Raw genomic sequence first — 15,629 nt, 5'->3', positions numbered from 1 at the left:
TATCTCTAGAAGTATAATCTTCTGTCTCTATGTATAATGTCTTCTATCTCTAGGAGTACACTCTTTTGTCTCTAGCTGTATAGTGTTCTATCTCTAGAAGTATAATCTTCTATCTGTAGGTGTAAAGTCTTCTATGTCTAGGAGTATACTGCTCTATCTATAGGTGTAAAGTCTTCTATCTCTAACAGTATACTTTTCTATTTTTAGTTGTAAAGTCTTCTATCTCTAGGATATACTCATTTATGTCTAGGTGTATAGTTACATATTTCTTTTTCATTTTCTTACCTAATTTCTTCTTCTTTTTTTAAAAAAATGAGTCAGAGGACGGATGGACTGATGGAAGAAACTGAAGGAGGGAAGTTAAGGGTTACCATAATTTTTGCTGTGGAATTTATTTCTGAAAATTGCATTGTGAAGTGGACTTAGGAAGCAGTGTTATATAGTAGGAAAAAAACGTAGGTTTGGGGGATCAGACAGGTTTAGGTTTATATGACAGCTGTATCACTGCCCGCCTACATGATTGTGGGTCAGTTATTTACCATCTCTGAGCTTCAGTTTCCTCATCTGACATGAGGGAATAGTAGCATCTGCTTTGTAGGGCTGATGGCAAAAGAAGTACTTGATACATAGAAGTGCTTAATAATTGTGAAGTTCCTTTATTTCTACACCAAAATATACTGTTGCTTTCTTTTTTTCAATATGTTTGATGTGCTAGCCAGAAAATGTAGCATAAAGCAGAAATAATTTTGAATGTTTATTAGAAATGTTGAATAAGCAGAGCAACAAAATCCAAGTCCAAAAAGTTGTGGACTGCCTATACAACTGATGACTGGGAGAGTGAAACATGATAGAGGAGACAGGACACCAAGGTGGCCAACAGGGACCAGAGGAGACATAACAAATAACAGCGAAGTACTGCGACAGACCCAGTCCCCCAAGGTCTGCTAGTTATAGCGAAACAAAGAGACATGGTTTGCATTTGTTTTGTAGTTCCCACATTTCTTAGATAGTTCTGAAAACTAATAAGTCAAAAAAAAAAAAAAACTGGATTGGAATAGGCCTTGATTACCGTACGTCAGAATCTCCTGTTAGACCTCTACCTTTGAGACAGCTTCCTTTCTCTGCTATGGTATAACAAGAGCTGTTGTGATTCAACCATTCCCACAAAAAGCTACCGACTTATGCGAACCATCCATTTGTTTTTCACCTTAGAGATTCCTCTCCAGGGTTAATTCAGCTGCCTTTTTTCTTGTCCTTAACATAAATAAAGCAAACTTTATTTTGTTTATAACAGTATTAATTATAGATTTTAGAGCTACAGTATACAGTATGGTAGCCACTAGCCACATCTGGCTATTTAAATTTAAATTCATTAAAATGTAAATAAAAATTCAGTCTGACTAGCAACATTTCAAGCGCTCAGTAGCCACATGTGGCTAATAGCTACCGTATTCAACATGCAGAGATACAGAACATTTCTGTCATCACAGAAAGTTCTGTTGGACAGCATTGCTTTAAAGACTTGCTTATTTGGGGGATTTGTATTGTCTTCTGTGGGCACAAAAATCATTATTGGTTTTTATGCACTTGACAACTGCTTAGGAAGGTTGCCCCTTATAGAGTGATGGTTTTCCTCTGGGTGATGGTGATATGTGATGATCACTGGACAAACTCTGATCTATAACACTTTAATACACCCGAAACTGAATTTAGCAGGGTATCTGCCACCAAAATGATTTCCTAAAGAAGTGATAGAAAGTTTTTTTAATCAGACCTTCAACATTTCCCCACGTTTCTTATGTCTGTCTCAAAATGTCTAGAATATCGCTAGATTTTTATGTGGCACACCTGACTACTTTATCAGCCTGCTGAAATCAGGATCTTGTAATAACTTCTACTCTGTTGGAAATTAGTTGGTGACTTTAGCTCTCCTTTACTCACTTTTTAACCGAGTACTCTAGACGTTACTTTTTAGAAAGATCTATCTAGTCTCCCTTTACTGGACAGAATTTTGGCTTGTTCCTCTTTCTTTGTGCCTACAACCTAGCACGTTATCTAAAACACACAGAAGGTGCTGAGAACATGTTTGGATGAATGTGCCAAAAATGACTTAGCATTTGACTATGTAAGTTTCCGGTTAGGGAAACTGAGCTCTCCTGAGGAAAGTTCATACAGGAAAATTTCAAGTCCTAGTTTGTGTGTTCCATTTATCAACTGGCTTTTTTTTCTAAAATGAGACTTAATCAGGGGTTTCCTAATTAAGGAATTATGTAAGCCATACCTCAGTTTCCTTTCCACGTGAAACTGTCCACATTTCTCATCTTACTTACCTAGAGCATCTCCTCAAGGCTGCACTGTTCAAACACTGAAAGAAAACACCTGAAAGTCTTCTATCTCCAGAACTTCCTTTGGCAATGTATTGACCATCGGTGTTAAATTTTAAAGAATAGATAAACTTAAAGGAATGTCATTACATTGCCAGCCTTGATGGTTGTAATTATGGAGTAATGTCATCATAACTGGCAGCTTTAAAAAAAATCATTCTGAAAAGTATATCATTCATTCATTTACTGAACAAATAATTATTGAGGAATAACAATTCTGTGCCACACAATGCAAAGTTAACTATTTGAACCAAAGATGAAAGAATTGCACATTTTTAGATTATCTGGATGTTTTTTAACAAAGTGAGAGTGACAGCTCTGAACATTTGTTTGTGCATTTGTTGTACTTCCTAAAAATGTAATTATCTCTATTTAAAAAGAAACTATAGACTGTGTTCCTATCTTTTAAGTTAGCTTCATTCACACTTAAAAATAGTTTCCCATGTACTGGAATTGGTTGGCAGAGTACAATATTCAAATTACATAGATAACTTACCCCCAAATAAATAATCTCTGTTCCTGGAGAGGTTCTCATTAATGAGATCTTTAAAAATTGAGTCTGTCAGCTGCTACACCACTGACATTCTTTAAATTGGTCCATGTATCTCTTTATTTGAGGCTAAGCCTGAGCCTGAAGTGGTCCTAAAGCTTCGTTTTATCATTTGGCATGAAGTTGATGTCCCCTGTGGTTTGCCAGCTGGTGCTTGCATTTAACTGTGGTGGGACCTAGCACAGTAATAATGCTCAGATAGATTAAGACCCTTCCTCCTAAGTTGCTGATGCCCACTGCCAGGGGGTGATACAGTGAGTGCTGGGGGCAGCCAAGGAGAGGCCTACTTATTTGACAAGGCTGGTGCACAGTGTGCTATGTGGCATCTATATTTATAAACTCCAGTGCATCTTTCCCAGTTTGGTGATGATCATCTCTTCTGTTGTCCTCTCCCTTCCTGTTCTCATCTGTGTTACTTGTCATGAGCCCTAGGAAAAGATTAAGGGTGAATATTGAAATTACAATTTAAATAGAAAAATATATTCCATTTATTTTGGCTTTAACACTTTCATTTGTTGAGTGCCAGCTATCTCCTGGGAACCAGGCTAGGCACTGGGAATACTAGTGCTATCTTCAAGGACTTCTGCTCTTTGGGAAAGACAGCCATGGGGGCTGGCCTCTTAGGAGCTCGTGTGATAGTTGCTGTGATGCAGGTATTTAAAGGTTCAATAAAAGCCCCTGCCTTGAGGAGTCTAGGAGAGGGTCACTAAGTTTTCAAGCTTGAAAGAAGAGTAGTTGTTTGCCAGATTGACAAGCAAGGGAGAACATTCCAGGTAGAGGGAAGAGTATGTACAAAGGCCTGAAGCTTGATAGAAAAATGAATGTTCAGTTAACTACCAGTAATTAATTAAAGGTAGCTTAAGTGCAGAGTGAAAGAGGCAGAGTTGGCAAAATGGGGCAGAGTGGAAAAGCAAGGCCAGATCATAAATGGTATGTATGTATCACAATGAGTGTATCTTTTACCTATAGGAAATGGAGAGCCACTGAAGAATTTTGGATAGAGGGACATGATCGGGATTTTTTAAAGATCATTCTGGAAGCTACCTACAGAATGACTGGAGGCAGGGAGACTGACCAGGAGACCATGACATTCCTGTCTTACTGGAATAAAGAGCTAATTGTACTCATTAACATACTGTTCCTGTCTAAATGGGTTATCCTTAAGTGCCTTTAATCCCTAGCACCCTAAGATTCTAGCGTTTGTCAGGTCTTAAGCAAACATTTGCTGTGATTTGTCCTGAGTGTGTCTTCAAATGATAGTGCCTTCCAGTAGATGTCTATAGTGATGTAATTATTATTTTGAGTTTTTTACTGTATAACCATCTTTAAAATGTTGATCTTTAGAGATAATATTTTTCTTATTTCCTTTCTATTTATTATACCAATTGTGTAAGTTTTTAGAGCCTATATCAATAATCTTCCTTCCTGAGGAGTTTTAAACACCTTTTTGCTTCTTTGAAGTAGTGTCATTAAATTATTCCCTTTTAATCCATCTTTCATCATTTGCTTTTCAGAATGTGATATAAGGCCTTATTTGTCAGTCTGAAGACATTTTTAAGTGAAGAGAAAGTATAAAGATAGAGTTTAGAAACTCAAAAAGAAAGGAAAGGAAAGATTGAGTGTGGTTTAGTCAAATATATTTGTCCAAAAGAACTTTTTAGTCTATAAGGCAAGGTTTAGAGCACAATCTATTTTTCTTTCTGTTTAGAGAGCTGGCATGCCACAAAAATGTAGAGTATGTGATGTTATATCAGGCCTGCTGAAAGCTGAGCTTAGCGTCTGGTCCCGGAGGCTTGAGAAGAATGTACAGGATTAAAAGTTTAAAATAAAAACAACTAAGATACCAAGCTTTTAAAACGTTGACCCAGATGATTGGAATTCAGTTAGGAGAACTTGTCCTTCTCAGAAGAAAAAAATTAAAAAACACAGGACGCTTTTAGACTTGGGCAAATGGCTTGACCTACTTGCATGGGCTGTAGAATGTTCATGGTTTCATTTGGAACGCAAACATTTCTTATTCCTATGTGGAAATCTTAGCTCCCAGGAGACCATATCCCACTGTTTAGGGAGAGAAACCACTATTAATTATCTTTACCCTCTTGCTGCCTTGGCTGTCCATTTTCATTTCGGAATGATGACCAACTCTGCTGACACTCTGCCCTTCAGTCTGGCAGCTGTTTCCTGCACACTTGCTGCGTGTCTCACACCGTGCCTGAAGTTCTGAGGAAATGTAATAAATAAATAAATACACATTATAAAAGGCTAAAAATGCTATCATAGAGTGAAAAGTGGTAAGAGAACACAGAGGAAGAAGGGATGGCTCCCAGTTTGGAGGTGGGGATTAGAGAGGAGGGAGGGTTTCAGTAGAGAAAGGGTTATTTGAGCTGGGCTTAGGACGGAACACCTTTACTAAGGCAGAGATGTAAGAATAAAAACATGGAGCAGGGCTTCCCTGGTGGCGCAGTGGTTGGGAGTCCGCCTGCCGATGCAGGGGACGCGGGTTCGTGCCCCGGTCTGGGAGGATCCCACGTGCCGCGGAGCGGCTGGGCCCGTGAGCCATGGCCGCTGGGCCTGCGCATCCGGAGCCTGTGCTCCGCGGCTGGAGAGGCTGGTGGCGAAAAAAAAAAAAAAAAAAAAAAAAACATGGAGCATATCAAAAGAACAGGAATTGAGTGATTCTTGTGGGAGGGTTGATGAGAAATAGTGGTAGATAAGGCCGACAGCCTTGACCAACTTCCTGAGGAGTTTGGACTTTATTCTGAAGGTGGTGGAAAGTGGTATGATCAGCCCTCTTCTACCTCCTCTGATAAGCACTAAAGAGCTGCTGCTGATGATAGACCTTGTCTCACCTGTCAGTTCTGAGGTCATTTAAAAGAAAAGAAAAGCACTTTTGGAATCCTCCATTCCTTCTGTGTCCATGATTGTTTTCGTTTGTTCTGATTTAGAAAAATGGAAAGAAAATGACCATCCCATAAAGATTCTCCTAAGGTCCACATTGGAAGGAGTGAGAATAGGTTCATGTTTCTAGTTTTTCTATTAATTCCTTTCTTCCTTCCATTTCCCCCTGAGCCAGACTCTTTGCTTTGTTCTGGGTGTACAAATGAGGCAGGTCTCTGTCCTCAATGAACAAACCCATGGGGAATTCAGACAGGGACACAAGTCAAGTATTCTAAGTGCTTAGAGAGAAACGTTCACAGAATGTATCTGTGGTCCCAAGGAAGGAGAGGTCAGTTTTGCGAAGTGGAGTAAGAAACATTCCTCAGGGGCAGAATGTTTAAAGATGAGAGGAGAGGGAAATCATTCCTGGAAGAGGGTCAACATGAACACAGACACAACATGAAGTAGCCAAGAGTGCTGGAGAAACCACAAGCAGTTTGGTAGCCCCAACTTATGACACAAGGGGAAATGCTATGAGAGGAACAGAACAACCAGGGCAAGGTCATAAAAGCCTTGCTTTCTGTGCTGAAGCAAACAAAACTCCATCCCCAGGATCAAGTCCAAATTCTCAAGGACGGAATTTTTGAAGTAGAGGAGTGCCATGATCAGCTTTGGTGTTTGAATAAAGTCTCTAATGGCTAGTGTGGTGAGGAAGGCAAAACTGGAGACAGTGGTAACAGGACACTGCCACAGTAGTCAGGACAGGAAGATAAGGTGCTGGTGCAGTTCACTACTTCTAACCTTTTCCACTGTCTGAGTCAGCAAGTGGAAAATGGAGATTTGTTACAAAGCATATTTCTGTCATCTTGTAAATAAACTGTGCTTCTGACTTCTCACATTAGCTGAGGCAAAGTAGGGCTGACCTACTTTGCTGACCACTGGGAGGGAGGCCTCACCATCACAGGAAGAGTTCAGTAAATGCCAAGCCCCTACATCCTTCGTATTGTTAAGAGCACAGAAAAATGGGAAGATATGACTGAAAACTGAATTTATGGTGGTTTCTAAAAATGGATTGTTGATTTGCTTTATTTAGATATAATTTACATACCATAAAATTCACCCTTTTTTTTTTTTTTTTTTTGCGGTACGCGGGCCTCTCACTGCTGTGGCCTCTCCCGTTGCGGAGCACAGGCTCCGGACGCGCAGGCTCAGCGGCCATGGCTCACGGGCCCAGCCGCTCCGCGGCATGTGGGATCTTCCCGTACCGGAGCACGAACCCGTGTCCCCTGCATCGGCAGGCGGACTCTCAACCACTGCGCCACCAGGGAAGCCCAAATTCACCCTTTTTGAGTGTGCAATTCAACGAGTTTTAGTATGTTAACAGAATTTTACAGCCACTACCAGTATCTAATTCCAGAACATTTTCATCACCCCAAACAGAAGCCCATTAACAATCACTGTCTGTTTCCATTCTCCCTTCTCCCGAGCCATGGCAACCACTAATCTACTGTCTGTCTCTATGAATTTGTGTATTTCTAGACATTTCATATAAGTGGAAACATATGATATGTGGTTTTTTATTACTGGCTTCTCTCACTTAGCATAATGTTTCCAAGGTTCATACAGGTTGTAGCACATATCAGTACTTCATTTCTTTTTATGGCTGAATAATATTCCGTTGTGTGGCTATGCTACGTTTTGTTTATCCATTCATCATCAGTTGATGGACGTTTGAGTTGTTTCCACTTTTGGGCTCTTATCTTGTACTTCGACTCAAGTGTTGCTGTGAACATTTGAGTACAAGTTTTTGTGTGAACATATGCTTTCATTTCTCTCAGATATATCCCTAGGATTAGAAATGCTGGGTCATGTGGTAACTCTGTGTTTTATTTTTTGAGTAACTACCAAACTGTTTTCCAAGGTGGTGGCACCGTTTTAGATTCCCACTAGCAATGTATGAGGGTTTGAATTTCTCCATATCTTTACTAATACTTGCTCATCTATTTAATTGAAGCCAGCTTTGTGGATGTGAAGTGATGTCTCGTGGTTTTAGATTGCATTTACCTAGTGAGAAATGCTGAGCACCTTTACATGTGCTTATTGGCCATTTGTATATCTTCTTTGGAGAAATGTCTATGCAAATCCTTTACCCACTTTTAATGGGTTATTTATATTTTCATTGTAAGAGTTATTTATAAATTCTAGATACAAGTCTCTTATCAGATATATGATTTACACATATTCTCTCCCGTTCTAAGGGCTGTCTTTTCACTTTCTTGAAGTTAACCTTTGAAGCACAAAAGTTTTTCATTTTTATGAATTCCAATTTATTTTTTTCTCTTGTTGCTTTTCTTTTGTTGCTTTAGGTGTTATATTTAAGTAATCATTGCCTGACCCAAGGTCGAAAAAATTTATTCCTATGTTTTCTTCCAGGAGTTTCATAGATTTAGCCCTTAACATTTAGATCTTTCATACATTTTGAGTTAATTTTTGTGTATACTATGACGCAGGGGTGCAACTTCATTCTTTTGCATGTGGATACCAAGTTGTCCCAGCACCATTTGTTGAAAAGACTTCTCTTTCTCCATTGAATTGTCTTGGCATCCTTGTTGAAAATCAGTTGACCATAAATATGAGTTTATTTCTGGACTCTCAATTCTATTCCATTCATCTGTATTTCTATTCTTATGCCAGTACCCCACAGTCTTGATTACTGTAGTTGTGAAGTAAGTTTTGAAGTCGGGAAATGTGGGTTCTTCGACTGTTCTCTTTTTCAAGATTTGGGCAGGGAGGCCTACTCTTGATCCTTTGTGTTTCCATATAAATTTTAGGATCATCCTGTCAATTTCTGCAAGAAGGCCAGCTGGGATTTTGATGGGGATTACATTAAATTTTTAGATTAATTTGAGGAATATTTCCATCTGAATATATTAAGTCTAATCCATGAACATAAGATGTCTTTTCATTTATTTAGATCTTTAATGTCCTTCATCAGTGTTTGGTAGTTTTCCATGTATAAGTCTTACACTTAATTTCCTAATTTTTTTCCTAAATACTTTATTCTTTTTGATGATATTGTAAATGGAATTGTTTTCTTAATTTAACTTTTGGATTATTCATTGCCAGTGTGTAGAAATACAATAGATTTTTTTCACATCTTTATTGGAGTATAATTGCTTTACAATGTTGTGTTAGTTTCCACTGTACAACAAAGTGAATCTGCTATATGTATAAATATCTCCCTATATCCCCTCCCTCTTGAGCCTCCCTCCCACCCTCCCTATCCCACCCCTCTAGGTCATCACAAGCATTGAGTTGATCTCCCTGTGCTATGCAGAAGCTTCCCACTAGACATCCATTTTACATTTGGTAGTGTATATATGTCAGTGTTACTCTCTCACTTTGTCCCAGCTTCCCCTTCCCCACCTGTGTCCTCAAGTCCGTTCTCTATGTCTCTGTCTTTATTCCTGCCCTGCCACTAGGTTCATCAGTAGGGTTTTTTTATGTTCCATACATATGCGTTAGCATATACGGTATTTGTTTTTCTCTTTCTGACTTACTTCACTCTGTATGATAGACTCTAGGTCCATCCACCTCACTACAAATAACTCAGTTTCACTCCTTTTTATGGCTGAGTAATACTCCATTGTATATATGTACCACATCTTCTTTATCCATTCATCTGTCGATGGACATTTAGGTTGCTTCCATGTCCTGGCTATTGTAAATAGTGCTGCAATGAACAGTGTGGTACATGTCTCTTTTTGAATTATGGTTTTCTCAGGGTAGATGCCCAGTAGTGGGATTGCTGGGTCATATGGTAATTCTGTTTTTAGTTTTTTAAGGAATCTCCATGGTAGCTGTATCAATTTACATTCCCACCAGCAGTTCAGGAGGGTTCCTTTTTCTCTACACGCTCTCCATTTATTGTTTCTAGATTTTTTGATGATGGCCATTCTGACCGGTGTGAGGTGATACCTCATTGTACTTTTGATTTGCTTTTCTCTAATGGTTAGTGATATTGAGCATCTTTTCATGTGTTTGCTGGCCATCTGTACATCTTCTTTGGAGAAATGTCTGTTTAGGTTACAATTGATTTTTTATATTGATCTTATATCCTGCAATCTTGCTGAACTGGTATATTAGTTCTAATAGTTTTTTTGTGGATTCCTTAGCCTTTCCTATATACAAGATTATGTCACCTGTGAATAGAGATAATTTTACCTCTTTTCCAATCAGCATGTCCTTATTTCTTTTCCTTTCATGATTTCCCTGGCTAGGTCCTCCAGTACAATGTAGACTAGAAGTGACAAGAATGGAAATCATTGTCTTGTTCCTGATCTTCATGGGGAAAAATCGAGTCTTTTGCCATTAAGTATAATTTAGCTCTTGGTTTTTCATAGGTGACCTTTATCAGGATGAGGATGATCCCTTCTTTTCCCAGTTTGTTCAGTGTTTTTATTATGAAAAGTATTGGATTTGCTGAAATGCTTTTTCCGCATCTGTTGAGCTGACCATGTGAGGTTTTTTCACTCCTTATTTTGTTTGCATGGTGTATTACATTGATTGATTTTCAGATGTTAAACCAACCTTGCATTCCTGGGATAAATCCAAATTTGTTGTGATGTGTAATCCTTTTCATATGTTGCTGGATTCAGTTTGCTAGTATTTTGTGAGGATTTTTGTGCCTAGTAATAAGGGATATTAGTCTACAGTTTTCTTGTAATGTCTTTCTCTTGTTTTGATATATAGGTAATATTGGCCTTTCATAGGTTTCAAGTTGGTAAGTGTTCCCTCCCTTTATATTTTTTTGGAAGAGTTGGTGAATGATTGGTTTTAATACTTCTTTAAATGTTTGGTAGAATTCATCAATGAAGCCATATGGTCCTGGACTTTTCTTTGTGGGGATTTTGTAAATTATTAATTCAGTATCTTTACTTGTTACAGGTACCTATACAGTTTTGCCTCTTTTAGCACTAAATATTTATTCCTTTAGTCATTCAAGAAATATTTATTGAGCATCAATTAAATACAGGCCCTGGTTTTTGACACAGAGGGTACAGCAATTAGTAAAACAAAAGTCCTGGCCCTCTTAGAGTTTGGCATTCTCATACTCTTTCTCTGTCTCATTCTCATGCTGTCTATATATTCATATTTCTTATTTATATGTAATATAGCTCTGTTCCTTGTAAAAGAATATTGCTGGGCTTCCCTGGTGGCGCAGTGGTTGAGAGTCCGCCTGCCGATGCATGGGACACGGGTTTGTGCCCCGGTCCAGGAAGATCCCACACGCTGCGGAGCGGCTGGGCCCGTGAGCCATGGCCGCTGAGCCTGCGCGTCCGGAGCCTGTGCTCTGCAACGGGAGAGGCCACAACAGTGAGAGGCCCACGTACTGCCAAAAAAAAAAAAGAATATTGCTACATGCCATTGATGGAGAAAGGGCATCCTTAGGTGTGCTTATATATTGTCATAGTTTGTGTAAACTCTTGGATGTTCTTGAAGAGAGTTGCATATGTGGGAAATGGAGTATATTGTTGTTACAATCACAGTTTGTATGGTGCTTCCCCTTGGCATTGCTACAAGGACATGATTTTTAATAAAACAAGCCACGATCTTTATTCATTATCATCCTCAAGACCATCTGATGCCTTCTGTTCTGTCTAATCATCAGTAGTAGCATAGTTTCCTACGGCTTCTATAACAAAGTACCACAAAGTGGGTGGCTTAAAACAAGAGAAATTTATTCTCCTGTAGTTCTGGCAGCTTGGAGGAGAATTAAGGTGTTAGCAAGGTCACGTTCCCTCTGAGATTCTAGGTAGAATTCTTCCTTATTTCTTCCTAGCATCTGGTGGTGGCCATCAATCCTTAGCATCCCTGGCTTGCAACTGCATTACTCCAGTCTCTGCCTCCGTCATCACATGGTGTTCTCCCTGTGTGTCTGTCTTTATATCACATTTTCCCCTTCTTATAAGGACACCAGCCATATTGGATTGAGGCCCACCCTAATGACCTCATCTTAACTTGATTACCTCTACAAAGATTCTATTTCGAATAAGATCACATTCACAGGTACCAGAGGTTAGGACTTCAGTATATTTTGGGAGAGAGGACATAATTCCACCCATAACAGAGCATTATGCTCTAACTCTAAAATATTGAGTGGAGATTTCATTTTAGTAGCATTACTGATTTTAATAGCTTTTATTAAACTTTCATGGTATATTTCTCTGTCTTTAAAAAAATAATGCTCCTTCCCCATTATACAATAGGTCCTGAAGGTGTCATTGATCACATACTTATGCGTTTTATCTTCTTCTAAGCGTAAATTCTAGAAAGGAAACAAAGATGACTGGTCCTGTAACTAGGGCTTGTTGTAAGAGAATTTCAAAAGTAGCATCCCTCAAATCACAGTTTATATGTCCCCCAAAATAAAACAGAATCATGTAAGAGTTTGTGAATGATGTTTGAAACAGCAGTTGACTGCTCATATACATGGTTCCCCTTACCACAATCTCAGGGATCTTATACATAGACCAGTTTAAGTGGTGCTGGAATCCATCTCTGTAGTGAAGTGAAATAATATGGTTTATGAAATTGTATTCATATGTATTGGCTGGAGAATGACAGGTGCTCTATACAATACAATGTAACTTTGGAACAAAGTTAAAAGAATAGAATAGTATCTTCTGAGCACCAGTCTAGCGGTCTCATTTGCTAATCCCAATTGTTTTTAATAATGCTCCCAAGTAATTTTTTTTTATGCACAAATACTATCATCTCTGTTCTGTCACAGTACAGTTATTTGAGTGTCTGTCACTCGTTAGTACTCTAGAGTGGTGAATACAGCACTCTTGGGGCCAGGAATGGAGAATATGAATTCCTTCTTGAAAACAAAGCCCATTGCCCTGTTCCTATGGCAAAGAAGTACAGAGACATTGTTCACATTTGTTGCTTCCATCAAGTCTTGAACTCTTACCTTTAAATTAAGCTATTTGTTCTTTGTTTTCTTTTACCATTTTTGGATTAAAGCATTGACTTCTTATATTCTCGTGGCCACCTCTGCTTAAGTTTCAATTATGTAACAAGAATGAAAACTTTACTTATTCTTTCTTTTCCCTTTCTTTCTTTATTTTAAAACAATACAGGGCAATCTAGAGCAGCCATGATACCTCCCAAGCATCCACGGCAGCCTAAGGGAGCTTTGGATGATGCCATTGCCTTTGGTGGGAAAACAGACCAAGAAGCACCTAATGCTTCTCAACCTACACCACCCCCACTGCCAAAGAAAATGATCATAAGAGCCAATACAGAGCCAATCTCCAAAGACCTCCAAAAATCCCTGGAAACTACTCTTTGTGTCATGGCTAATCCCACCTATGATATCGACCCCAACTGGGATGCCAGCAGTGCTGGCTCTTCAATCAGTTATGAACTCAAGGGACTGGACATTGAGTCTTATGACTCCTTGGAGAGACCTTTGCACAAGGAGAGACCTGTGCCCTCAGCAGCAAACAGCATCTCCAGCTTAACCACTCTCAGTATTAAGGATAGATTTTCCAATAGCACAGAGTCCCTGTCCAGCCGGCGTGGTCCCTCTTGTAGACAGGGCCGGAGTATCCAGAAGCCACAGAGACAAGCACTTTATCGAGGACTTGAGAATCGTGAAGAAGTGGTGGGTAAAATCCGAAGCCTTCATACAGATGCCTTGAAGAAACTGGCTATTAAATGTGAAGACCTCTTCATGGCTGGACAGAAAGACCAGCTCCGTTTTGGGGTGGACAGCTGGTCAGACTTCAGGCTAACCAGTGACAAGCCATGTTGTGAGGCAGGCGATGCAGTTTACTACACAGCTTCATATGCAAAAGATCCACTTAATAACTATGCAGTCAAGGTAAGAAAATTTTATAAATCTGATTTTAATCTTCTCTGACACACTGTTATTGAGATGGGTCTGGTTTCATTTTATTTTTCTTCATTCCTCCAATCAGCAGAAACTTACTGAGCATCTACCTTACACCAGATATTGTGATAAAAGAGAGGTTAACTTATTATCTAGAGGAGAAAACAGATATGTAAAGAGACAGACATAACACAGTATACTGAATGCTAAGATAGAAGTAAACAGAATTCTGTGGGAGCTTAGAAGGACCTTAACCCAGACTCTCGATGCCAGAGAATTCTTCTTGAAGTAGGTAATACTTGAGCTGTGATTGTTTGCAAAGATTTCCTGTACAAATGAGGTCTGTTATGTGCCTTCCATTCTATACTTCTGTCTTTATCCTCTAGCAAATAAGAGACTCTTTTCTATCCCTACTTTCTAACTCCTCTGCTTCCTGGAGGTTTTTTTTGTTTTTGTTTTTTTTTTTTTTTTGCGGTACTCAGGCCTCACTGCTATGGCCTCTCTCCCATTGCGGAGCACAGGCTCCAGACGCGCAGGCTCAGCAGCCATGGCTCACGGGCCCAGCCGCTCCACGGCATGTGGAATCTTCCCGGACCGGGGCACAAACCTGTGTCCCCTGCATCGGCAGGCGGACTCTCAACCACTGTGCCACCAGGGACGCCCTGGAGAAACATTTTTATAGAGGAAGGTAACCAATATTTGTTGATGTACCAGGAACTTTTTAGTGTTATATAATTTAATCTTCACATCAACTTCATGGGGTTAAGATCTTTTTATCCATTTGACAGATGAGGAGAGTAAAGCTTAGGGTCACACAGCTAGCAGTAGAGCTAGGATTTAAACACAGATCTCTCTGACTCCATAGCCTGCACTTTGTCTGTTATGTCACATATTAACTTCTTAAATGTATATCACCCATACCAGACAACACACTTCTTTAAGAACGCTAAAACTCTTAAAATCAAGAATTCTTGAGCAATTACATTCACTGTAACAGTAAGCCATAGGCTTCATCAATGTAATAAATAAAGCATGGACTTTGAAGTCCAAAAGATCTGGGTTCAAATCCTGACTCTGCCACTTAGTAGCCCTGTTATAAGTTGCTATTCTAAGTCTCAGTTTCCTCAGCTTTAGAAAGGAATAATAATGATACCCATCTTATGGGGCCGTTTGGCTAAAAGAGAACAAAATGCCCCTGATAGGTATTCACTTATTTCACTATCCCTTAGCTTCTTCCCTAGATTATTTTAGGAGAATAACAATCTTTTGAGCCTCAGTTTCCTCCTCTTTCAGATGTTTACAACAATGATCCATCTACTTTGTGGGATTGAGGTTAGGATCAAGTAAGATAATGCATGTGAAAGAGTTTCTAAAAACATAAAGCTCTGTGTAAACTTAAGGTAGTGTTCTCCCTTCCCATAGTCCCTTTTTACTGATTCTGTTCACTGGTTCAAAACTAATTAACATATCTAAAGGACTTGTACGTGTTAATTTGACTTAGAAAGACCAGATGGTGTCTTAGTAAATTAATGGATAAGGTAAACGATTGGTCTTGCCTGTCTATCAAGACAGAATATATTTTTGCACCAGACCTTCAGCTGGCTGCTCCCTGCATTTGCAGCACCTAAGCCACTTCACCCTCTGGTGACACTCGCAGAGTGACCCTGTGCCCCAGCGCACACTTTTTAAATTAAACTGAGGGGTAAACTGCAGAGAGAGGATCTAGATTCGAGTTAATACGTTACTGTTGAGTCTAAAAAGGAATTTTGAGATACTGTGTAGCCTTCAAGAGCTGTTATACCGGTTGGAGTTATGGGGCCTCATCTATCTTGGGCCTGTATTGCTACAAGATCGCCAGTGCAAGCAAGATGAGTATCTGTTTCAGAAAGGGACATTGAGCTATCTGTTGTTCAAAACA

The 15,629-nt window shown here is 39.3% G+C and overlaps 1 protein-coding gene across 1 annotated transcript in view; it reads left to right on the top strand.

Moving 5' to 3' along the window:
* The window catches only part of PEAK1 (pseudopodium enriched atypical kinase 1), a 290,387-nt gene that overhangs the window by 253,955 nt on the left and 20,803 nt on the right, over positions 1-15,629 (top strand). The window contains exon 9 of the mRNA XM_024761788.1: positions 12,957-13,702. Coding sequence (XP_024617556.1) covers positions 12,957-13,702 — 746 coding nt within the window. The remainder of the gene's footprint in view (positions 1-12,956; positions 13,703-15,629) is intronic.

Source organism: Neophocaena asiaeorientalis, unplaced genomic scaffold (genome assembly GCF_003031525.2).
Source record: "Neophocaena asiaeorientalis asiaeorientalis breed wild unplaced genomic scaffold, Neophocaena_asiaeorientalis_V1.1 scaffold54, whole genome shotgun sequence".
NCBI lineage: Eukaryota > Metazoa > Chordata > Mammalia > Artiodactyla > Phocoenidae > Neophocaena > Neophocaena asiaeorientalis.
The sequence above is the reverse complement of the archived record's forward strand: the minus strand, read 5'-3'. Positions and strand labels throughout refer to the sequence as shown.